Source organism: Tachysurus vachellii, chromosome 13 (genome assembly GCF_030014155.1).
Source record: "Tachysurus vachellii isolate PV-2020 chromosome 13, HZAU_Pvac_v1, whole genome shotgun sequence".
Taxonomy (NCBI): Eukaryota; Metazoa; Chordata; class Actinopteri; order Siluriformes; family Bagridae; genus Tachysurus; species Tachysurus vachellii.
Genome location: NC_083472.1, coordinates 3,075,502 through 3,100,161, shown reverse-complemented (window position 1 = coordinate 3,100,161; position 24,660 = coordinate 3,075,502). Strand labels below are relative to the sequence as shown.

Sequence of the window (24,660 nt, the reverse complement as noted above, 5' to 3'; positions counted from 1 at the left end):
CTCAAAAACTGTACATAAGGCTTTAAATTAACACAGAAAATGTAGGCATCGGAAATAGTACAGTAGGTCCCTCTCTCCCTGTCTTAATATTTGTATTACGCAGTATTTAATGTCTATTCCATTTTAATTCAGATTATTTCACAGTCTTCGTGGCTGCAGAGTGTAAACAAGCCCAATCTTAAACTTGGTCCTAGCTGATGCTTCTTCCCTACAAGTGAGGGAGCATCATTTCTGCCCCAATGGGCCTTTATTATGCGTTCATTGTGGCTTGTAAATGTTATTGAGAAAGTTCTAATACCCAAAACCCCACCTTGGGACATAAAGCTCATAAAAATATCTTTGACTGCACTTTCACAGTTACAGGCCTGAGTGGTTGTTGGTTCTGTTTTATTTTATTGTACTTCATGTACTATTTTTAATTCATCTAATATTATGACCTGAAATTGCTGTACAGAAACAACAATGGACAGTACTGAGTATCTTAGAAACTAGCTAGCCAGGAGACCATAGTGAATAGCTTAGCAACATGCTAGCCAGCTAAAATTAGTGCTAACTCTAGCACTGATGATGACCTTATTATGGACAGTGTTATAGATTTAAGATCAACATTATCATCTAATTCTGAAAGTAGTGAGATGAAACATTGCATTGTTCACAGTATGAGCAGCCATGTTGATTTGATGCCACTTCATAATTCGATACTGGTACTGGTAGGAACCGGTAGCTGAGAAGACGACCTACATGAGACATGAGAGCTAAAATTGCCAGTTGAGGGGGTGATTTTGGTGGCTTTTTTCACTTGTAGGTGTGGAATTGCAAGTTCCAGTCAACTTAGCATTAGCACTTGTCACAGTTAAAATTTATGGCCACTAGGAACAATACTAACTCTGTGGAGCTAACTGGGGTGATGAGCTCACGGAGTAAGCAATGAAATCAAATGAACATTGGTTTATAGATTTGTCAAATGGCACCATTTTTATGGTACTATACAAAAGTTTAACAGTATTAGAAGATCAATATTTGTCGAACGTCTGATAAAAATGCTGGGCCTCCTCCCCAACTGCCCTAATGTAAAAAACCCCACTGAGACAGAAATGAAATCACCATGTTAAACCGAAGTATCTCCTCACTGTGGGAGAGAATCGAAACCTGAGGGTCACACACTATCAGGTGAGGAGTTCATCAGGGTAATGACTCCCTCACTGAGACTTGCTTTGTGGGGGGTTTGGCAGCTCGGTTCCATGAGGTGAATCTGTAATTCCATATAATACCTTGTGTCTGCAAGCATCCTGCTCGGGTGTTCCCGTAGGCATCTGCTAACATAACTGTACGTAGTATAAATGTGTCCACTAGGGGTCAGTGTCAGGTTTGTGATTACATTTACTGTAGTGTGAAGACATCATGAGTTGGATAAATTGCGGCAACATTACCCTAAATTGTTCAAACACTGTCATATATTTTTCTCCTCACCAGAGGATAATTAACTCTATTGTTTGTAATATGTTCAGATTTACTATTTATTTACTCATGGACTCAAGACAAACAGGAATTAAAGACTAGTAGAAGCACAAACATGGCAACTGCATTGACGAGATTCTGCAGGTGTGTTTTACCCACAATCCCTTTGTCTGTGAAATATAGTATTTGTAGATACAACAATGCAGAAGTATAAATCAGGGCAGACTAAAGCATTCTCATTCTTGCATGGGGGGTGGAGCAATTATCAGGGCCAGAAAAATGCTAACAGAAGCTTTAAATGAAGAAACTAATTAGATCTGTTTCAAATGTTGCAAACTGCATTCTTTATACAGATATTTTATAATATATTATAATACATCCTGAAACATTACTAAACTTTACAAAATCCATCTTTAAGTTATATTTTTATTTCATTTTTTTTGTTATGGTTACATATTATTTAATTATGCTCAGAATAATCATTACGCGCATTAGTCTTTTATTGCCTCGCCTTCACAGATCTATTCTTGTTCCATATTCTTGTTGCTGCATAGTTTATGGTGTTTAAAAATAAATAAAGGAATAAGTTAGCAGAAGGTGATTATGTGTTGAGAGCTCTTCCTTTACAAACAGATGGGGTGCTGCATACCCTTTTGTAGCACATCCAGAGAATCGCTGTGGAGAGGCCGAATTAAAAATAACGCCTTGAGCAGCAGACCCCATATCTGTCTCAGCCTGTGCGCCAAAGTAGCAACGGTTTCCATGGCAGCACACTTTGTTAAGGAGACAGATTTAAAGAGCTCTAGAGCTTTCTCACAATGAAATTCTGCACAAATAATCAGAAATGTTCCAGATGATTAATCACCCCTCCTTCTAACACTATTGACCAATCCCCCCTCCTTCTTACACTCTTGACCAATCCCCCTCCTTCTAACACTCTTGATCAATCTCCCCTGCTTTTTACACTTTTGACCAATCCCATCTTCTTCTAACACTCTTGACCAATCCCCACTCCTTCTAACCCACTTGACCAATCCCCACTCCTTCTAACACACTTGACCAATCCCCACTCCTTCTAACACACTTGACCAATCCCCACTCCTTCTAACACACTTGACCAATCCCCACTCCTTCTAACACACTTGACCAATCCCCACTCCTTCTAACACACTTGACCAATCCCCACTCCTTCTAACACTCTTGACCAATCCCCACTCCTTCTAACACACTTGACCAATCCCCACTCCTTCTAACACACTTGACTAATCCCCACTCCTTCTAACACACTTGACCAATCCCCACTCCTTCTAACACACTTGACCAATCCCCACTCCTTCTAACACACTTGACCAATCCCCACTCCTTCTAACACTCTTGACCAATCCCCACTCCTTCTAACACACTTGACCAATCCCCACTCCTTCTAACACTCTTGACCAATCCCCACTCCTTCTAACACACTTGACCAATCCCCACTCCTTCTAACACTCTTGACCAATCCCCACTCCTTCTAACACACTTGACCAATCCCCACTCCTTCTAACACTCTTGACCAATCCCCCTCTTGCTAACATTCTTAACCAATCTCCCTCCTGTTAAAACGCTTGACCAATCTCACCCGCTCGCACAAGCATTCTTTACCAATCACCCCCTTGCAGTTATTATGCAGTTATTATCCTGCAGTTACTGCCTTCAATGTTTTTTTTAATTATTCTAAAACTCAGTTGGTTCCATTTTCCAAAAATCTAAACAAAATGAGTCATTTGAACCACATGCTATAAAAAAACTGTCAGATTATACTCTTGCAACTAATTTGTTAAATCAACGAGTTGCTGGACAAAAAAAAAAAATTATTTAACATTTACCTTGATATATATATATATCCATAAAACTGCCTGGCCAGAAACAGGGTCATGCATCAGCAGAGGGGAGAATGTGCACATTGTCCTTGTGAGACGAATGAATTAGAAAAAAAAAAACAGTGTTCACAGTTGGAATGAAGTGTGCATGGCTACAGACCGTGTGAGAAAAGCATGCACTTCTAGTAATTCATCCCAGTGAACAATAACAAAGGCACCTAACCTTTGCTCAAATGCTGAAAACTTCACACTGATTGATGGACAATAAATCCAGGGAAAAGAAAAGCAACTTATTTTTTTCACTGAAAGAAAGTTATGGTTTCTCTCATTTACAAATCACGAACAAATCTGAATTATTCTAAAATGTACATATATAATCTTATAAAGATTATTTAAGTGTGTGATTGTTCCCTGTGACTGGTTGATACCACATCCAGTGGGTCCCCCACCTTGTGCCTCGAGTCTCCTGTGATAGACTCGTAATATAAGAGCTACAGATAATGGATGGATGGATGCGTGGATTTCTGACAACTACTGACACCAAGTGGCAAAATGTAGTAGTGCATCACAGGCAAAAATTCTGGCTATAAATAAACGTATACATGTGAATAATGTATAATATAATTGACAATTTAATGCTTGTTTGGGTGGATTATATATATATATGATTTGTAATTTTATTTCATTATAAAATATTGCAATATGAGTTCCTGTAAAAATACAGAATTAAACGTTATTATGTCAAACACTTAAGAACAATATTATGGAAAACAAAAACAAAAAAATTAAGTACTGTTTATAAATGAAATTGCTGTAATTATAAATCATGAACGATGTAAACATTAGGTAAAATAGGAAATAAAAGAAATTCATCAGTGATTTACCTTAAATTGATTAACAAACAGTAAATACATTTCATCACATTGTTGCCTCATGATTGCACGACACACATTCGTCACACACTTTTATTTATCAGGTCAGGTTCCATTTATACTGCGATAATTGTGCAATTCAGAGTTTTTTAATATTTAATTTTTAATCACACATGAATAAAGCATTATGTAACTTATACACATTTTGTTTTTTTTTTGTTGAAACTGCGGTTTCTAATGCGAAAATGATGTTTGGATGACAATCGAACAAGCAAAGCTTAAGTCCCCGTTCCACCTTAAAATATCCTGAAATTGCCATTTTGCACCTCTAGATGGCGACAAAAGCGCATTAAACTAACAAAATAGTTCAGTGAACGTTGTGCTTTAAAAGGAAAACTTATTTCATATGGCATTAAAATCTGACAAATGTTTCATTTATTGTAGTATGATATGATTTTTTTTATTAAAAAATAGATCTGTGAACAAGGCAGTGGAAGTTAGGGTCTTACAGTAAAGTAACTTCATATTAATCAGTAAAACACACTAGATTAGATATCACACGTATTTTCACGTGCATTCAGATGTGCAAAATGTGAAACAACGATACAGGATGAATCAGAAATTGCAATTTGTCTCAAACCAACGCAGTGTTTTTGGTGTTTTTTGTAGGTACCTTCAGCGCCTCTAGATGGCGCCGCTACTGCAGTTAAGGTTCTACTTTTAAGGTGGAACGGTAATTCGAATAAGAAGCTGGCGAATAAGCAGCTAACGTCAGTCCCGTTTAACAGTAAGTGTACTGTTTTTACCGCAAAATGTCACATTAACACGTTAATCACTTTATTAGTTCAAAAACAAACTCGCGTGTTAGATATCAGGTCGAAGCTTGAACTGAATGCTGGAACAAGCTAGTTAGCTAGTTAGCCAGTTAGCACAGGCTCGTGCTAGTGATCCCTCACTAAGGTGTTTATTAATAATATATATATATATATATTTAAAGGTGTTATGCTGTATTACATGCTATATATATATATATATATATATATATATATATATATATATATATATATATATATATATATTTGAAATATCATGTCTATTATCTGTAGTAGATGTCACCGAATGACGGCACGGCAATTTAAATATTCAGCGAATCATTTGCATATCAAAATTTATGACGTAAGAGTTTCTGAGTTTGATTGCATCTCAGTTCATTCAGGAGTTTTATACACTGCTCAAGAGAACCTGCTGTCTGAACACATCAACCAGCAGCTGTGATGTGAATCAAGTGCAAAAAAAATCTTCTTACAGTGTCGTTTTTATTTTTATTTTATTTCAAATTTTCATGGATTTTTTAAAAATAAAAATCGCTCGAGACGACGTCTGAAATGTCATCGAGCAACAGAGTCACTGGGTTGTGTTTAGCGTGTGTTTTTTGTTTGTTTTCCTTGTGTTTACAGGTGAAAGATGAGGAAAACTAAAGGGAAAGCGAGTTCTACTGAGAAAGACTTTGTGTTCGAGTTCAAGGCAGGGAGAAATCACTGCACCCTCAAAGTTCCTCTACAGTTTCCTGTTCAAGAGAATGTCAACGATCTCCACGGGAGACTCATGTTGCTCCATAAAATCCCTTGCTTTGTAGAAAAGGGTACGCATTCGCTCTTCGCTTACTCTTCAATTGATCAAATGACACTTTAAAATTGTTGAACCTCACTCATTCACTACCGCTTATCCGAACTACCTCGGGTCACGGGGAGCCTGTGCCTATCTCAGGCGTCATCGGGCATTAAGGGAGGATACACACTGGACGGAGTGCCAACCCATCACAGGGCACACACACACACTCTCATTCACTCACGCAATCACACACTACGGACAATTTTCCAGAGATCCCAATCAACCTACCATGCATGTCTTTGGACCGGGGGAGGAAACCAGAGTACCCGGAGGAAACCCCCGAGGCACGGGGAGAACATGCAAACTCCACACACACAAGGTGGAGGCGGGAATCGAACCCCCAACCCTGGAGGTGTGAGGCGAACGTGCTAACCACTAAAATTATTGGTGCCAAAAATCTAATTGAAAAATAAGAGATGTTTCAGATCTAAAGCACATCTGAGAATAATTCTGAATACTATTTATATATTTTCTTCATGGCCACGTTTACTTTTTCTAGCACATTCTCTCTTATTTTTTTTTTTCAAATTTTATCCAACAAAAATGTACATTTTTTTTATAATATCTCAGTTGTGAAGATGTTTTGTGTTTTACATCAATACACGACCGCAGACCAAGTCTGTCAAAGGCAACTTCCTTTTTTTGTTTGGTCACATTTGTAGGCAAAAATGATTTTAACAATTCCTGTCCCTGACGAGGACAAAGCAGACAAAGGAATGAATAAATGTTAACGATAAGAGAGCAGACAAGAAAATTCAGATATTTAACTACAAATGCTTGATTTATTCCAGACTTAAAGAACAAACTTCTGGTGTTCATTGAGACAGAAACGTTAGAAGATTACGACCGCGAAGCTGAAGCAGCTTTACAGAAGATCACGAATGGAGAAGTTGATATTAATAAACTGAGCAACATGTGGGCCAAGGCCTACTCTGAGGTAAGAGCAAAACAAATACAAGGGTTATGTTCAGTACAATGATGCCACGTCAGAAAGGTCTTTTTCTATTAGTTCTGAACATTTCACTTTGTTCTACATTGTTTGTTTTAATATGGAAGTTGCCTTTACGACTAAAATGATAGTTTTCCTACGTTCAGATATTAAATCTTTTGAATATAGCATGTAGTTTTAAAGCAAACCGTGCGGTGTCTGCTTTTAGACGACGCTGGAACACGCCTGGCCCGAGGAGCCCAGCTGGGACGAGGACTTCGCAGACGTGTATCACGAGCTGATCCACTCTCCGGCTTCCGAAACGCTGCTCAACCTGGAGCACAACTACTACGTCAGCGTGTCCGAGCTCATCAGCGAGAGAGACATGGAGCTCAAGAAGCTCCAGGAGAGGTTGGTAGAGCAAGTGAAGGTTCCTTGGATACTTAACATCATCTGCAACAGTCATAATGGACACAAGAATAATCTACTCAAACAGCCGTAACATGAATGACGTCTTTGTGACAAAATTCAAAGGACTGATGCACAGATCGAACTGAATTCTGCTTTGTATTTGTCCAAATCAGTAAATTCATTTGACATGTCGCACTTTTATTTAGCTTTCTGTGCAGCTTGGTACCAGGAGTACTTACCAAAGTGCTTGAACCCCGCAGATCACGTCTCGCTCCTATATGTCTGGAGAATATTCATAAATGAACCTCAGCTTCAAAAGCAGCATGTTTATCAAAGGGAGGTTTTTTAAATAATAGGTCTTGATGGTTGGCCTGTTCATTCACATACAGGCAAGCAGCAGAAATGGACAAAGTCATGCAGGAGCTGGGAAAGACGTTAAGCGATCAGGACGTTAATACAGTGGCAGCGCAGCACTTTGATGCTCAGCAGGTAAGACTATAATGACACAGTGAGCCAATCTGCAGCAAGACGTAGAGGTGTTACGTTCTGGATGAAAAATAAAACACTCTGATCATTTTAAAATATTTTTTAATTCTTTTATCTTTGAGGTCAAGCACGATTTATGTAATAGTAAGAATGATTAACACCAAAGAAATACAGTTAAAGTAAACTTCACCACGGGGGGCACGGTGGCTTAGTGGTTAGCACGTTCGCCTCACACCTCCAGGGTTGGGGGTTCGATTCCCGCCTCCACCTTGTGTGTGTGGAGTTTGCATGTTCTCCCCGTGCCTCGGGGGTTTCCTCCGGGTACTCCGGTTTCCTCCCCCGGTCCAAAGACATGCATGGTAGGTTGATTGGCATCTCTGGAAAATTGTCTGTAGTGTGTGATTGTGTGAGTGAATGAGAGTGTGTGTGTGTGTGTGTGAATGAGAGTGTGTGTGTGCCCTGTGATGGGTTGGCACTCCGTCCAGGGTGTATCCTGCCTTGATGCCCGATGACGCCTGAGATAGGCACAGGCTCCCCGTGACCCGAGGTAGTTCGGATAAGCAGTAGCAGATGAGTGAGTGAATGAATAAACTTCACCCTAATGTGCATGACATTACAGGTGAAGCTACTGTTTTGTTTTGTTTTTTTATTCTTGCAGCTGCACAATGAAATTATGTTGATTTATAGATTTTATAGATTATTATACATTTTGATTGGACGTCCCTGGTGTTCAAGTGGCAGGAAACCGACCCAGCTACCGAGGGGTTAACTCTTACTGTCTGTCTGCTGAAACAGCTGAAAGACAACAAAATACATTTTGATTGGATCTTCTCGCTCAGTGTGGTAGTATCTGTTGTGTCTGGTGTGTAGGTGCTGGAGAACAAGTGGTCCAGTGAGCTGAAGCAGGTAACTGGAATACAAAAGCAAGAGTACCAAGAGTGGGTGGTTAAACTACACCAGGACCTTCGCAACCCTAACAACAGCACCATCACGCAAGTGTCATTAGTGTCATCACAAGCCTCGTAGTTGACTTTTACAAATGACCTCTGATCAAATTGACAAATTGTGTTTGTGGATTTTGGTTTGTGTTGCAGGGAGGAGATTAAGGTACAGCCTGGGCAGCTGACCGAGGTCAGCGAGTTGGGGGCCAGAGGGTTCGAGGAGCATCGACAGCTGGAGGAGAGCTTCACCATTCATTTAGGTAAGGGATCTGTTTGGAAACACCTAGGACTTGTACCAAGCACAATAAAAAAATACCCATTTATCGGATACTGTTTGTGTATGGAGTCTGGATGTTGTTCTGGGGTTTCCTCAGGGTTCTCCAGTTTCCTCCCAAAGTCCAAAGGCATTTGCTGTAGGTTGATTGGCATCTCTAAATTGTCCATAGTGCTTGAATGTGTGTGTGTGTGTGTGTGTGTCACAGTGTTAACATAAGAATAAAAACTTGATATCTTTGTTGCATCCATCAGGATCCCGGTCTCAACCACTTCTAACCTGGGATCTAATTTGAGGATAAATCTGAAATATTATGTCTTAGCGGAAATTGAATCGAATTCAAGTTAAAAATCAGAAAGCTCTTGCGTAGTCTGTCCTTGCTAATTCAATACATTGGCATCTTTCTGTTGTCATCTCAGGGGCTCAGCTGAAGACGATGCACAACCTGCGGCTGGTGCGGGCCAACGTGTTGGACTTCTGCAAGCACAGACGCCACGGCAGCGGAGGCAGCGCTAAGCTACGGCGGCTTCAGATGGCTTTCTCTCTGTACTCGTCCTCTCTCTGTGGCCTCGTCCTGCTCGTCGATAACAGAGTGAACTCCTACAGCGGCATAAAGAGAGGCATGGCACCTCACCCAGTCTAGATAATCTCGATATTTGTGAAGAACGGATTAACCCATGGAACTCGTATACAAGTGACATAAATTGGCTCATACTGATTGTCTAGTTTATTACTAACATTTAAAAAATACTGTTTCAATTTGGGGGCACGGTGGCTTAGTGGTTAGCACGTTCGCCTCACACCTCCAGGGTTGTGGGTTCGATTACCAACTCCACCTTGTGTGTGTGGAGTTTGCATGTTCTCCCAGTGCCTCGGGGGTTTCCTCCGGGTACTCCGGTTTCCTCCCCGGTCCAAAGACACGCATGGTAGGTTGATTGCAAAATCTCTGGAAAATTGTCCGTAGTGTGTGAGTGAATATGAGTGTGTGTGTGTGTGTGTGCCCTGTGATGGGTTGGCACTCCGTCCAGGGTGTATCCTGCCTTGATGTCCGATGACACCTGAGATAGGCACAGGCTCCCCGTGACCCGAGGTAGTTCGGATAAGCGGTAGAAGATGAATGAATGAATGAATGTTTCAGTTTGTCAGATATTTTATAAAAGCCTTGCAGTTATTTTAACAATCGTTAGTCGGAGCATGAAACGGAATGTTAAGATTTAGCATTTAAAAGTAAAAGTTATTGATCTAAATAATAAATGTTGTCGATTTCAAATCAACAATCAATAAGACGCAAAATGTGATCATTTATTATTATAATTACCGTACACGCTGATTTTTATTCGGGTTCTTAAAACCGGAGAATCTAAAATTGTTATAAAATCACCTAAAAAATTAAGTTGTGTAAACCTCAGCTTCTGAGATCACGTCATTATCTGGGTCACTATAGTGCTAGGATAAATGCTATAAAGGAAACCTGTCACCATTTTGCTTTTAATCTTTGTCTCTTGTTATGAATCCAGATTTTGCCACCGTGTCTCAGGAGTGCACAGATTTCCATTTCCCCCGACTTTCTGAGCAGCTGGAGGTGGTCCAGCAGGTGGTGCTGTACGCACGGGCGCAGCGCAGCAGCAAACAGAGAGAACAGCCGGGTGAGTGAGTGAGTGAGTGACACAGCAACTGTGTGTGTGCGTGTGTGTGTGAGAGAGAGAGAGTGTGTGTGTGACGGATTCCCACTTTCTAAACACCCACCTCTGCACTGCACCACAGCGTATCAGACTTCACGAGCTCCACAGGGAAGTGTTGCCTTTCCTTTGCCAGCAACAACAAAATACTATCCAGCACTTTTTCTGGCCATCGAATAATTTTGCCAGAGTTTTTCTTTTATGGATGTGCTGTTGATTTACGGAGCTTGTTAGAATAGATATTTCCATAATCACATGTCCATCTGGTGTGTATGATAACCTTCAGGTTTTCTGATTTAAAATAAAACTAGATTTGTAAAACTAAACTTTGACAAACTTTGATGTCGGCTTTGACGAGGCAAGGATTCGCAAAGGCCGGTGCTTTTCGTAGGCGAGTGGACATAAGGGTCAGTGTTACGCCAGGAGTCATAATGGACATAAGGGTCAGTGTTTGGAGTCAAGTGGACAGAAAGATAGGTTGCCAGAACATTTGGAGGCAAGTGGAGACGAGCATGTGACGTCATCCGAATACTCCTGGGGAAGTTCCCCTCATTGGGTTGATATGTCACATGTTCATGTTGTGCTAATTTTTGATTTTCACGTGACATCACGTGACATCATCAGAATACACGTGAGGAAGTTCCCCTCATTGTTGTGAGTGTTTTGATATGTCACATGTCCGTGTTGTAAAAAGTTTTTTGATTTTGCATATTTTGGGGGCGGGGCTGTGGCACAACCGAAAGGCCAGTCGGTACACCAATTTAAAAGTTTGTTCAGAGTATCACCCTAAAGGAGCTGGCCGAGTTTGGTGTAGATAGTTCGAAAGCTTGCCGAGTTATAAACCTCCAAAGTTTATAATGGGAGTCTATGGGGAAAAAGGCCATTTTGAGACCCGGTACCGGAAGTACCCGTACTCGGATCGCTTATAAAAGTCATAGCAACAAACTTCAGACCAGGGTCTACAACATATCCGAATTTGGTGCATGTGGCTCGAAAGCCCTAGGCCACATTAAATTTTATAAATTTTTGTCTAAGCTTAAATAGGAAAACAGAATGTTGGCTTCTACAAAGCGACATAATAAACATCATCTATCAGAGATTCATTCAGTTTATAGATATGAATCAGTGAGGAGTTGGAAAAAAAAAAGCAGGAAGTGCTGTAATGGGAAAATAACCACAGACAAAAAAACACTTATGCTTTAAAAATATACATCTACTTTTAATACTTTGTTCTGTAGAGATTCCAAGAAACGGGAGCAACGATGAAAAAAACAAGAACATCGAGAGAAACCCTGCGAACATCCTTCCCGGTAAATGTGTCTTTTTTTTTAAATTTATTTATTTATTTATTTTTATTCATTTAATTTTTTTATTTTAAAGCTTTATTTATTATTAGAGTTCATTCTTTTCCCTGCAGGTGAATTCTACATCACTCGTCATTCCAACTTGTCTGAGGTTCACATAATGTTTCATCTATGCGTGGACGATAACGTGCGCTCGGCAAACCTCACGGCTCGAGACCCGGCCATCATGGGCCTGCGAAACATCCTCAAAGTGTGCTGCACGCACGACATCACCACCATCACCGTCCCGCTGCTGCTGGTGCACGACATGTCTGAGGTAAGACTCCGTCCTGTGATATAGGACGTACACCGAGTTTCCAGTTTATTAGGTACACCTTACAGTACATTACCCCAGGTTCGATCCTGAGCTCGGCTTACTTTTATTAATGGAATCTCCCGTCTACAAAATCCAAAAGGAGGAGAGCCTATTTGTGTGTGTGTGTGTGTGTGTGTGTGTGTGTATATTACCCTGTGAAGGCCTGGTATCCCATCCAGGTTGTAGTAATTCCCACATCAATAGAATTCCAAGACTGTGTAATCTGTATCAGGAAAACTGTTAAGAATTTTAAAAACACTAGATACTAAATTGTCTTCATCACTGGAGTTAAAGATGCCCTGCCACACATATTTCATTACTTTTGTGGTAATGTCTGAAGTTTACCATGGACTCTAACATTTTTTTGTGGAAAAAATGCCTTGGTTACCTTGTTTCAAGCCATTCTAGTGTGGTATAGAAAGCCTACAGGAAGACTCAGCTCGATTTGCGCCAGTTCTCATGAATATTCAAATGAGCTATGCTGCTTGGCTCCGATTGGCTAACCGCTAGGATATGAGCGCATGACTATTCATTCACACAGCGCAATAAGTAACCTAGGCTAGAGGAAATTTGTTTACAATCACCTTGAATTGCGGCAGAACGGCTTCTTCACAAGCCCGTTGACGTTCAGCCATCCTTGCTGTATAGGAAACTCACTGAGCTACACGAATTCTGGGGGCGCGGTCTCAAGTGGGAGAGCTCATGAATAGTAATGAGCTCAATCATTACTACGTCACACTGAGCAGCTTTTCCAACTGACCTGATTTCTCCCCTTATTTCTTTTAAGTGGCTAGAACTGACCCGGGGAGGTAGAAGTTCGTGTTCACATTCACGACACAACACAAACACATATGGACCGAACACATATCAAAAAATACAAGTAAAAACGGTTTTGTGTGGAAGGGCACCTTTAAATAGCATTTATGCCGTCATTTTTTATTATTATTATTATTATTATTATTATTATTTTGAAATAGTTGTAAAAGTGAAGAAAATCATTACCATGTCTAGGGTGTACAAACAAGATTTTTGTTCAGATTAACATTTAGTTTGCTCGTTTTACTTTTTAACAAATTCTTATTTTTCCTCCATAAACATTAAATCAAGTCTGAATGCACTTGCATTGCGTTTGACTAAATTTAGTCACTTCATTCAGGACATAAAATTAAATCGACGTCTCGTCTCTTCCTGCTGTACACGGGATCCTGTTTTTTGGAATCGACTCCAAAACTCTGTACCTACTCTGTCATTTAGAGTCGCTGTTTTTTAAGCCAGACAGTCTGAACTTTTCGGCGAGGAGAAAAAAGTCTATCCTGAGTCACTTTTATATAGAAGCTGAAGCCTTTATTATCACCACATGTGCATCACAGCACATAGGAATTATTTTCGTCACATACTGTATCCCAACTGATGATGTTGGGGTCGGAGCGCAGAGGCAGATATGATACATTGCCCCTGGAGCAGGGAGGGTTATGCGCCTTCCTCAAGGGCCCAACAGTGGCAGCTTTGCAGTGCTGGGGCTTAAACCCCGATCCTCCGATCAACATCCCAGATCTTTAATCGCTTGTGCCTCCACTTCCCATCTTCAGACTCACTGATCCCAGTCCAGCTAATCACAGACTGTAGCTAAGGATTGACATTTACACAAAGCTGCATCTGAATGTAAAAATAAAAAATAAATAAATAAATAAAAATAATAATCAAAATACAGTGTTTTGGAAATACCTTTTAATTCCTTATTCCTTTCCTTTTCAACCCTTTTCAAAATATAAATAAATGCAAAATTGACACTTTATGTACTATGTGCTATGTACTATTTATTTTGATTCATAAAGACCTGTACACAATTGTGAACGACTAATTATGGTAAATTCTTTATTAAGATGTCGAACGCTCCGCCCTCTTCCGCATACCCGAGTTCATAGACAGTTGCGTCACTGTTAGTTGGCTTGATTATTTAAACATTTGTCATTTTTACATAAGTATTGTGGCAGTACACAGGATTTCCATACTGCAGGATTACCGTTGTAAAAACGACTCACGACCCCGGGTAGAGGAATATTGAATATGTATTGTATACATATACAGGAATATATGTATCGAAGCGGCCTTATGAAGCACAGATTTTTCCCTGGGGTTATGAAACACTGCTCTGATGCAGGATCAGCTTGATCTGGGGTAGTGGTGGCTCAGATGGTTAAGGCTCTGGGTTGGTGATCAGAAGGTCAGGGTTCAAGCCCCAGCACCGCCAAGCTGCCACTGTTGGGCCCTTGAACAAGGCTCTTAACCCTCTCTGCTCCAGTGCATGTCTGACCCTGTGCTCTGACCACAACCTTTTGAGATATGTGAAGAAAGAATTTCACTGTGCTGTAAAGTATACGTGACAAAATAAAGGCTTCTATTAAATTCTGGTCCATTATCTTTACAGCATTAACCCACACTGCGGTGCCAAACGTCTACAGTGTGAAATGATGCTGTGTTGGAATGTTAAGTGAACTGAAACCGAACAGCATGTGAAAACCTCATATCATGTAAAAAATTTAACAGAATTGATGCTGGATAGAGTCAGGCAGCAAAACGTGAACATCACGGAAGTGCATGGCGTAGCGAGGGGTTAATACGTCACAGTGGAAAATTAGCGTATTGTCGGAGATGAACTACACAAATATTTTAAAAAGAGCGGTGAAAGGATAACAATACCTGCTCAGGTGAGGAACAGCAGACCTGAACTTTTTTTCTTTACAGATATATTAGCGTAAGACGAGACGTTATTTAAAGCAGTGGCACGCTGGATTTAGCCAGAGTTGTTGACGCTGGAAATATGCAAATCAGAAGAAGACTTTAAGAACCAGGATTTATTGGTAATGACACGGGGAATTAGTTGAAGTGTGAAAATCCATTTGAGTCTTTATAAATAGCGGCTAATTCGTAGCGAATAAAGCTGCGTGTATCTAATTGCATTTTTTAAAATAAATAACTGGGGAGCACGGTGGCTTAGTGGTTAGCATGTCCGCCTCACACCTCCAGGGTTGGGGGTTCGATTCCTGCCTCCAACTTGTGTGTGTGGAGTTTGCATGTTCTCCCCGTGCCTCGGGGGTTTCCTCCGGGTACTCCGGTTTCCTCCCCCGGTCCAAAGACATGCATGGTAGGTTGATTGGCATCTCTGGAAAAATTGTCCCTAGTGTGTGAGTGCGTGAGTGAATGAGTGTGTGTGTGTGTGTGCCCTGCGATGGGTTGGCAACTCCGTCCATGGTGTATCCTGCCTTGATGCCTGATGACGCCTGAGATCCCCGTGACCCGAGGTAGTTCGGATAAGAAAATGAATGAATGAATGAATAAATAACAAGACCTTCATTTTAACACATTATTTCCATTCCTTGAAATAAAGTGTTACCAGGATGAGCGGTGCTTTTCAGACCATTGCTGCTTGAGTAGAGTGTGTTCTATTAAATAGATTTACTATAATACTGTACAGTCACACTCTTTTCCTTTCTACAGGAGATGACCATTCCCTGGTGTCTGAAGCGAGCTGAGCTGGTGTTTAAATGCGTAAAAGGTGAGTAAGCAAAGAGCAGAAAGGGGAAGTGCTGACGTTAGAGAACACGCTGCCCACTACGTAATTACTCTCAGGAATAAGAACGTCAGCTAGACACGTTCTGAGCTGGTTGGTTTGTACACTTATGCAGTAAGTGTTTGTGAGGACAGAGAGGATTCTTTATTTGTACACTGTTCATTTTTTCTGAATCTAATCTTTAAATATCGAGTCACTTTCTGTGCAGCCGGATTAGTGTTTTTAAACCGAACGTTCACAGCGTTCACTCATTCATCGTTAGTGATGGCTTGCTCAGGGTCGTGGTGGTTTAATAGCAACTATTGTTATACTGTTGATGTTTTGGGGAATAGAACAAGCGTACAAACAAAAGGAACTGTGTGGGGATTAAAAATACACGGCCTCACACACATCTCTGTTTAAGGAATAGAGTCGTGTCGATAAGGTTCAGGAAGAGTCAGAGACACAAACACACAGACTTTTGCTTTGTTTTGGTTTGTTTTGTTTTTGCAGGTTTCATGATGGAAATGGCATCATGGGATGGCGGCATCTCCCGGACCGTTCAGTTCCTCGTCCCTCAGGTATGACCTTATAATGTATCTAAACAAGCCCCTCCCCTTTCCCTATTTATTCTCAACAAGCCCCTCCTCTTTACCAATTTTTGTCAACAAACCCCTCCCCTTTCCCTTTTTTGTGAACATCCCCTTCCCCTTTCCTCTTTTTTGCATTAAGCCCCTCCCATGTTTTCTCTTTTTGTGCCATCAGGCCCCTCCCCTTTCCCCATTTTTGTCAACAACCCCCTTCCTTTTAATCTTTTTTGTCAACTAGCCCTTTCCTCTCTACTCTTTTTTCTCAACAAGCCCCTCCCCTTTCCTCTTTTTTGTTAACTACCCCTTTCGTCTCTCCTCTATTTTCTAACACAGCCACTTTTCCTTTTTTGCTTCCCTTCAGTTTGTTTTTGCTGGTGAAAAATAAATTCGGCTCATCGTATCTCCGGCTTTAGTTCAACCTTTTCTTGCATGTCACGGTGATATTCGGCTCCATCCGATTGGGCGTGATTGTAACTTTGCTTTACTGAACGCCAGCTGCCTCTATCCTCTAATAACCTGGAAGAACCTATAGAGGGTTCGTTCCTGCTTACACGCTAGCGGGATAAAACAAGCATCAAAGGGATCTTTGACATTCGCAAATGACAGTTTTACATCCCGTCCTCTTAAAAATAGCTCCTATCCACACCTTTGTGTCCATCAAATGAATATTGTGAGCGTTTTATATATATATATAGACTGGCTAATGTTTACTCACTGATAATCTCTGGGTAATTTGGGAAATTTGGATTAAAATAGCAGCTGGCTTGTCAGTGGCCTGAGACCATAAATAAACTGACGCTTATTCTAACCAAGCCTTGTTTTTATTCCTACACACATCACTGCTGGGTTCTCCATTATGATTGGTCAGAATTTTCGATTAATTATCTCATTTTTCCATTAACAAAGCACTTCGTACTAAGTACCACTTCCATCGTACTAAGCACTTCTGCTCCGTCTTCTGCTTCATTTGCCAGAGTATCTCGGAGGAAATGTTCTACCAGCTGAGCAACATGCTGCCTCAGATCTTCCGAGTCTCCTCCACTCTCACGCTCACATCCAAACGCTGACCAAGTCTAACATACTGTAGGCATAGCACCAAAAACGAACAAGGACGCTTTGCATCCGCACTTTTACCCACGAATGACAACGGAAGAGATTTCTTTATGCGATCATACATGGCAGACTGATCGTATGTGGCAGGCTTTTTTTTGTTGTTGTTTGTTTTTTGCTTATCCGTCTTGTTCCAGCATATTTTTCATGATAATTGTATTAAAAAAAATCCAGATGTTTGTGTGTTTTAAGTAGTTCAGGAATTCCACAGCTGTGATTATTGTGGACTTTCTCTCAGCTGTGTCTACTCTAAACAGTTGGCATGTGCTAGCAAACTCAGTGATGACCTCCGGATGCACCGGTGACGTATCCAAGTATTTAGACATGGGGTGGACACCGGAACAGAGGGGTTCAGGTTCATGAAGTTTTTTACCGAGACCAAAAAAATGGAGTTTGTTCCTGATTTGTTGTGTCTATGTTTTTGTCATGAACCACTTTTCTTTTATTCAAAATTAATTTGTTTTGTTTTGTTTTTTGTTTAATTAAAATTCTGAAAACTGAAAACATCTGCTGCAATATTTTTTGCTCGTATCAGCTCGGTGCTGATTCTGGGTATTGGGTCAGTGCAACCTTTAAATCCATCACAAACTTATATAAGTATGTCATGAAACTTTTAAAGATAAAGTTTTATTTCATGTTTTGAAAAAAATCATGTACTTCTTGCTGTATAGATAGTCACGAGTCTGTCATTAGAAAAGTTAAAGTTTGTGTGAATGTGTGTAGTTTGCGTTCCTCGCTGTGATCTTCATGAGAACTTAAATGCGTGATGACGAGCAGTTTTTTCTGTGCTGCATTGCAGTCAGAGATCTGAGGCCTCTTTCTGACCACCAGAGGACGCATTGCCAATGCGCCACTAAAAAAAAAGTTGCTGATCTCATATGTCAAGTGACACTGGCCATGTGAGCATGTAAGAGCCCAGTAGTCTAAGTGATTTAGCACGTGTTTGTATAATAGATGCCAATTAAAGGCCAGACCTGCTGTCTGTATTGCATGACCTGCTGTTTGATTTAGCTCCTTTTTTTATAACCATGAATAGTTTTTAAATAAATTTGAACTTTTTTTTTTTTTTTTTACTTCTGGTTACATCCTTAACAGACACTGATACTGTACCTTAATCTAAGGCTCCCTGGAGATGATGATGATGATGAACTTCCTGACTATATGATCTGTTCACAATAAAATACACTAATATCTGAATCTCGGTCTCAAACCCATGTAGTAACATTTTATCCTGCCTTTTTTGGTTACCGTAGCAACACAATTTAAAAATATTTTCCATTGACAGTATGAAGGTAAAGTGTTTTATGGTGTTGAGATGGTTAGCCTTCGATAACACAGCAGATAACAAAGAGGAAACAGATGCTAGTATGAGGATAAAAAAACAACAGGTTGTTCATTAACTACAAAGGTTTACAATGTCAGGTTTTCACAGGTTTCCACAACGCTGTTGATTCTGGTTCTGAAAAATAAAATCATTAAACGCTTCAATAGTTAATGTTTATATCAAACAACTGGAATAATAAAAATTATATCTTGTTCCAAGGCATGGTTAATGGAAACCTCTGACCTCCTGCTGGTTTTACTTACGTCAGTCTTTAGAGTCAGAGACTGGATCAAGTTGACAACCGTGGTGAGCAGATAAACATCTCAAAACATACAATATGTTGAAAATGTCAAAGATGATGAGACAGATTGGACGTTCTCATGACCTGCATGATTTTAGACTGATTGGATAATGGACAGGTGTTCCTATTAAATTGGCCAGTGAGTGCATATGCATACTACAGAAGAAGGACTTAAAGGCAAACAAATAGCTGATCATGTTCATTGTATAGCGGTCGTATGGAAATGACAAAAGTAGTTTAAGACTTTAATGCATTATTCATTAGCATTACACGCACACACTCGTTTATCCCAGCCGTGTTTGGAAACAGATGGGAAAAAGGTCGAGGATGATTTATTTAGAGTTTTTAAGAGTTGTTTTTGCCACAGAGGGAAAAAAACGAAACAGGTGCTCTGATTGCTCGGTGTGTTCGGCTCTCTTTAAGATCTCTAAATAAACTGGTACGGCTTCAGCTCGGGAGGAAACAGGAGTCCAGATTCTGCTACAAGCCCCTCTCAGACCTCTCTCCTATTTCACACAGAAGAACATCATCCAACAGCTGTTCCAGCTGTGCTCGAGTTCTCCATCTCCAAACGGCTGGCCTCTTCTCGTTGACATGACATGTATTATGTATTCGGTTTTAATCAGAACACATTAATGCTGTGCTAGGCCTGACTGGTGAGTCACGTTAGCATAAAATAAGTGCTGTGTACCTACTCGGTGCATGCCTGCTATTGCTTATGCAAGCAAATGTTTTTTTCCTCTTCTCTAATACAAGCTCTACACAGAAATGGGGGGAAGTTAAAGGAGATTTATGTGACTTTTGGGACGTGGCATGGATGTTAGTGCCAGATGAGCACTAAGACTTTCACACACAACAGTCTCTACGGTTTACACAAAATGTTGTGGAAAAGCAACGACAACTACGACAAAACAACTTTGTGTAAGGCTACACACAGTGTAGCCAAGCCACAGTTTCCTGTTATTGGCTGATAGAAGCGAAACCAGATGTGATCCTTTGCTCTTATTGACCCTCCACCTCAAGGGTCCGCCTCTTACGTGTTCGGAAATGCCTTTCTGCTCACCACAGTTGTAAAGGGTGGTTATTTGAGTTATAGTACCCTTGCTAAATCTATCCCACTGCAAATATGTGTCCTAAATGTCCAAACATGCCATTAAAATGTTTTTCCTGGACAAAGTGGCAAGCCATGATTTCTTAGATATCAGACATGCATCATGTGAGGACGTACTTTGATTTGACATCAAAAATGGACCGAATGTACTCTATATTAGCAATAGTTTAAGTATAGTATAGTATTGTAGAGGAGTATTAGAGAGAGAGAGAGAGAGAGAGAGAGAGAGAGAGAGAGAGAGAGAGAGTGAGTGAGACAAGAGAGAAGGAGAGAGAGACAAGAGAGAGTGAGTGAGTGAGACAAGAGAGAAGGAGAGAGAGAGAGAGAGAGAGTGAGTGAGACAAGAGAGAAGGAGAGAGAGACAAGAGAGAGTGAGTGAGTGAGACAAGAGAGAGAGAGAGAGAGAGAGAGAGAGAGAGAGAGAGAGAGAGAGAGAGAGAGAGAGTGAGACAAGAGAGAAGAAGAGAGAGAGAGAAGAGAGAGAGAGAGAGAGAGAGAGAGAGAGAGAGAGAGAGAGAGAGAGTCAGACAAGAGGGAGAGAGAGAAGAGAGAGAAGTGAGAGCGTGAGTGAGACAAGGGAGAAGGGGAGAGAGAGAGTCAATAGAGTAAGTGAGACAAGAGAGAGAGAGAGAGACAAGAGAGAGAGAGAGAGAGTCAGACAAGAGAGAGAGAGAGAGAGAGGAGAGAGAGAGAGAGAGAGAGAGAGAGAGAGAGTCAGACAAGAGAGAGAGCGAGAGAGAGAAGAGAGAGAGACAAGAGAGTGAGTGAGACGAGAGAGAGAGAGAGAGAGAGACAGAGAGAAAGAGAGAGAGAGTTACACAATACGTGCTCTGACGTCTTTTCCAGTACGCAGCGTTACAACGTGACGTGCCACAATACTAGTATACTCCTCTACTAACTAGTACGCCAGATTAGTACGCCACCTTAGGTAACCATAGTGACCACAGGTGGCGTTCTACACTAGTTAGTGTGTTAGTATGCGTGATTGGACTCATGGAGTTTTCACGGTCGCGTCACGGCGGAGTCTCTTCCCATAAACCAGGAGGAGAAAGCGGCTCGGGAGAAGAACCCAACCATCTGTGGATCTCACAGGAACCCGGAGAAGGCATGAGATATCCTGCTCTTCTTCATTTCTGCTCTGCTTAAAGCCTTTGTGTTGCCATTTTGTCCAGACGCGGTGTTTCTCTGATTTCGGGACTCCGGAGCAACGCGTAAGTAACGTGACAAAGAGTTCAACCTCTCCGCGTTTTTGTCTCCAGACTGATGGATTTAGATGTTAATAGTAGATCATGTGAACAAACAGTATCTGTGAGATGAAGCAGTGAATAAGTAAACTGTAGTAGTGCCGTGACCTCAGGAATGTTATTCATGTTGGATATGTGAGCAAAGACAAGCTGGGAGAACTTAGTCAGAAGTTTATCTCTTCTTCTTCTTCTTCTTCTTCTTCTTCTTCTTCTTCTTCTTCTTCTTCTTCTTTCTTCTTCCTGTTCTTCTTCTTCTTCTTCTTCTTCTTCTTCTTCTTCTTCTTCTTCTTCTTCTTCTTCTTTCTTCTTCTTCTTCTTCTTCATCTTCTTCTTCTTCTTCCACATCATCACAGCAACTCACTTACAGACTCACCGTCGCTGTTATTTTAATCCAGCTTTATCTTTTGTGTCAGCATTTGGCGCTGTTTTCTAGACTCCTGCTGTGTGACACATAGAGCTGTGACTGAAATATCCAGTATTTCTATTTCTCATAGATATCACTTACTGTCTTTACTAAAAAAAAATAGATCTTATTATCATTAGGCTCTTAAAAAAAGGTTCTTCTGAGGTTTCAGAGTGAATGGAACCTTCTCAAACATTTCACAGAAAGTTTAAGTGTAAAAATAAACTTCACAGACGACCTCAGATATATTTCACACGTAAGGCCTTTTATTTAGGTATTATAGTCTGAAGAAGCTCTTCGTCAAGTAGGATTTTCAAGTAGTTGCATGTAAAGATGATAAATACTGAAAAAAACAAAATTGCACTTTTTTCAGCTAAGTAAAATGTTTTAAAGTATTTTATATATAATTAAAATGTTAAATGATGAACAGTTTTCAAATTTTACTTAAACTTTGGAACTAAACTGAATCGCCTTCATATTTATATTACTCGGGTTCAGATCAATAAAATGTTAATAATTATGTAGTAATAATAGTAATGAGTGGTGAAATATCGATAGACCCTGATTATTGAACAGTAAATAACGTCACTCTTTACACGATTTCTATAGCTTATTTGTTCTTATAACTGATTACACACATCTGCCGGTAAAAAAGTTGGCAGGAATGAATAATGTTTTTGTGTGTTGTTAACATTTACGAAAAACATGGCAACTGCCCAAAGTCAATATGACCCATGAACAGAACATCCAATGTTCAAACACAAGGGCTAAATTTTGGATCTGTTTTATATGGAAGGGCTAGAAATTGTGTAACGTTTACTATATGTATATATTTCTTATATATAAGAATTCAATTGCATTTGATTTTATAGCCCAAAATTGTCCATGAAGTCTGGGTGGGAGGGGCATACTGTCAGTCTCCTAAAACAATTGTAGCCAATCATGGAAGCCTGTGAGCTCATGTATGTGGAAGAGGGCAGATAGTTGTGTTATGTTGCAGCTTTTACCCTCCACAATTGGTAGCTGTAGTGAGAAAATTGCCTGATGACCAAATTGGGGAGGAAATTATAATAAATAGAAAAAAAAATTCGAAAGTCAACTTTGAAAGGAAATGGTTTAATGTTTAAATAAATATAAACAAACAAACAAAGAAATAAATAAAGTACAATTAAATTAAATATCTCCTATTCATATTTGAAGGATCTGGCCAAGAATGCTGATACTTTACAAAAACGTTCTGAGCAGGTCATTTGGACTGGTTTGACTGGTGTATCCTTTCCTCATACACAAAACACAGAAACTTCATTTCATATCAACGTGCTAATTTCATTCTCGTGGTTAAATATACAGTATTACACAGTTTTCCTGAGCAGAGTCTTGAATGTTACGGTTGTTTGAGCATTGTAGCCATTTTTCAGGATAATCCGCTGGTTTCATCAGTGTCGATGAAATTACTTTTCGAATTTTTGAATCATTAACCTTTTGGATCGATCCAAAGCCTGAGGATCAAAATGTCAACGTCATAAAAACCTAATGTGCTTAGTTCATTTTTTCCTTTGAGTGAAGTCACCTTTTAGTTTATGAACCCCGCCTTAACAGAGCCATTTAGTGTATATTTGCTCCTTCAACATAGGAATCGTGAGTCATGGGACAGTATTTTTACACAGCAAAGCCTAGACATGCTGCAGTTATAGCCATGAAAGGACTCTACCTTCCATCATAACTCCTTTTGTAAGTAATATCTATTTATTTTTCACAAACATTTCAGAACAAAAAAAAAATTAGCTATGATTTTTTTAGTGAATACATCTTTAGCAGACTTTATTTTTTTCTTCATCCCAGGACTCATCTTCTTTGAGAAACCTTTGTTCATTTACAGAACAATTCTTTAAATATCTGTAAACAAACCTACAGCCGTTAACAGAAAGTCTTTTTCCTCGCTACCAAACCAAACGCATCAGAGCGACTTTCAGACTGCGTTTTTTTCTGATTAAGATGATGTAACTGAGAGGAAACTCTTTCCACTTTTATCTGAGACCACAGGGCGTGGAGAGCATTTTTATTCTGGGGGGTTGGTCATATTTGTCAAGCAGCGATAAATAAAGGTTTTAACACGTTTAAATAGCATTAACGGCTAATATTATTGGTGTAATGTTGATGATTTTTGATGCATTTTGACCTATGATGTTGCATCTAAAAATTTTGGAATAACTGAAATCAGTTGCCATCAGTTGAGAGGACGGTATGCAATGACACTCTAGAGTCGTTGAAATATCTGTACCTATATTCAGTATAAATAAAAAACTTAGACTTGGCCTAAATTTTATTTTTTTAAATGACTTACAACATCCTGCCACTACGACGCCGCTCTGGGAATCACAGGGAAGTGCTGGAAAATCCCATATGTAGAAAAGTGTGACATTTTTTGGCCCTCATTTACATGTTTTTATTTATTTTATTTTTTTTGTTTGTTTGTTAGTTTTTGTTAGAATTAAAGACTGCTAAGGTTAAAGACAGATATAACATGATATTATTAGTACCAGTATAATTTTCCCCCAATACAAAAGTACTCCATTCTGGTAAAATGTGTCAAGCTCTTTAACCCTTGTATGGTGTTCGGGTCTGTGGGACGGACCCATTTTCATAGTCATCAATAGTTTTGAAAAACTTTGCTTCCTTGTAAATTTGTTGATTTTTTTTTCCACTCATAACTTGATTAAATTTGATTTTCTTTTTTTTTATTACATTTTATTAAAAAACAACAAAAAAACGAGTAGCACTTTAATTTA

General features: G+C 39.9%; 2 protein-coding genes across 3 annotated transcripts in view; both read left to right on the top strand.

Moving 5' to 3' along the window:
• Positions 1-4,895: 4,895 nt before the first annotated feature.
• On the top strand, positions 4,896-17,992 carry c13h12orf4 (chromosome 13 C12orf4 homolog). The gene is made up of 14 exons (XM_060885181.1): positions 4,896-4,976; positions 5,647-5,831; positions 6,652-6,797; positions 7,018-7,199; positions 7,589-7,688; positions 8,556-8,677; positions 8,780-8,886; positions 9,320-9,520; positions 10,418-10,546; positions 11,818-11,889; positions 11,997-12,199; positions 15,737-15,794; positions 16,302-16,369; positions 17,353-17,992. The coding sequence occupies exons 2-14, from the start codon at positions 5,654-5,656 to the stop codon at positions 17,443-17,445; spliced, it is 1,659 nt and encodes a 552-aa protein (XP_060741164.1). The 5' UTR covers positions 4,896-4,976; positions 5,647-5,653; the 3' UTR covers positions 17,446-17,992.
• Positions 17,993-21,130: 3,138 nt separating this feature from the next.
• LOC132855695 (solute carrier family 45 member 3) overlaps positions 21,131-24,660 on the top strand; it is a 29,497-nt gene continuing 25,967 nt past the window's right edge. Inside the window, exons 1-2 of one of the 2 annotated variants that reach the window (XM_060884862.1) lie at positions 21,131-21,435; positions 23,505-23,602. The gene's annotated coding sequence lies outside the window, so the exon portion shown is untranslated. The remainder of the gene's footprint in view (positions 21,436-23,504; positions 23,603-24,660) is intronic. The other variant, XM_060884861.1, reaches the window with a different exon arrangement.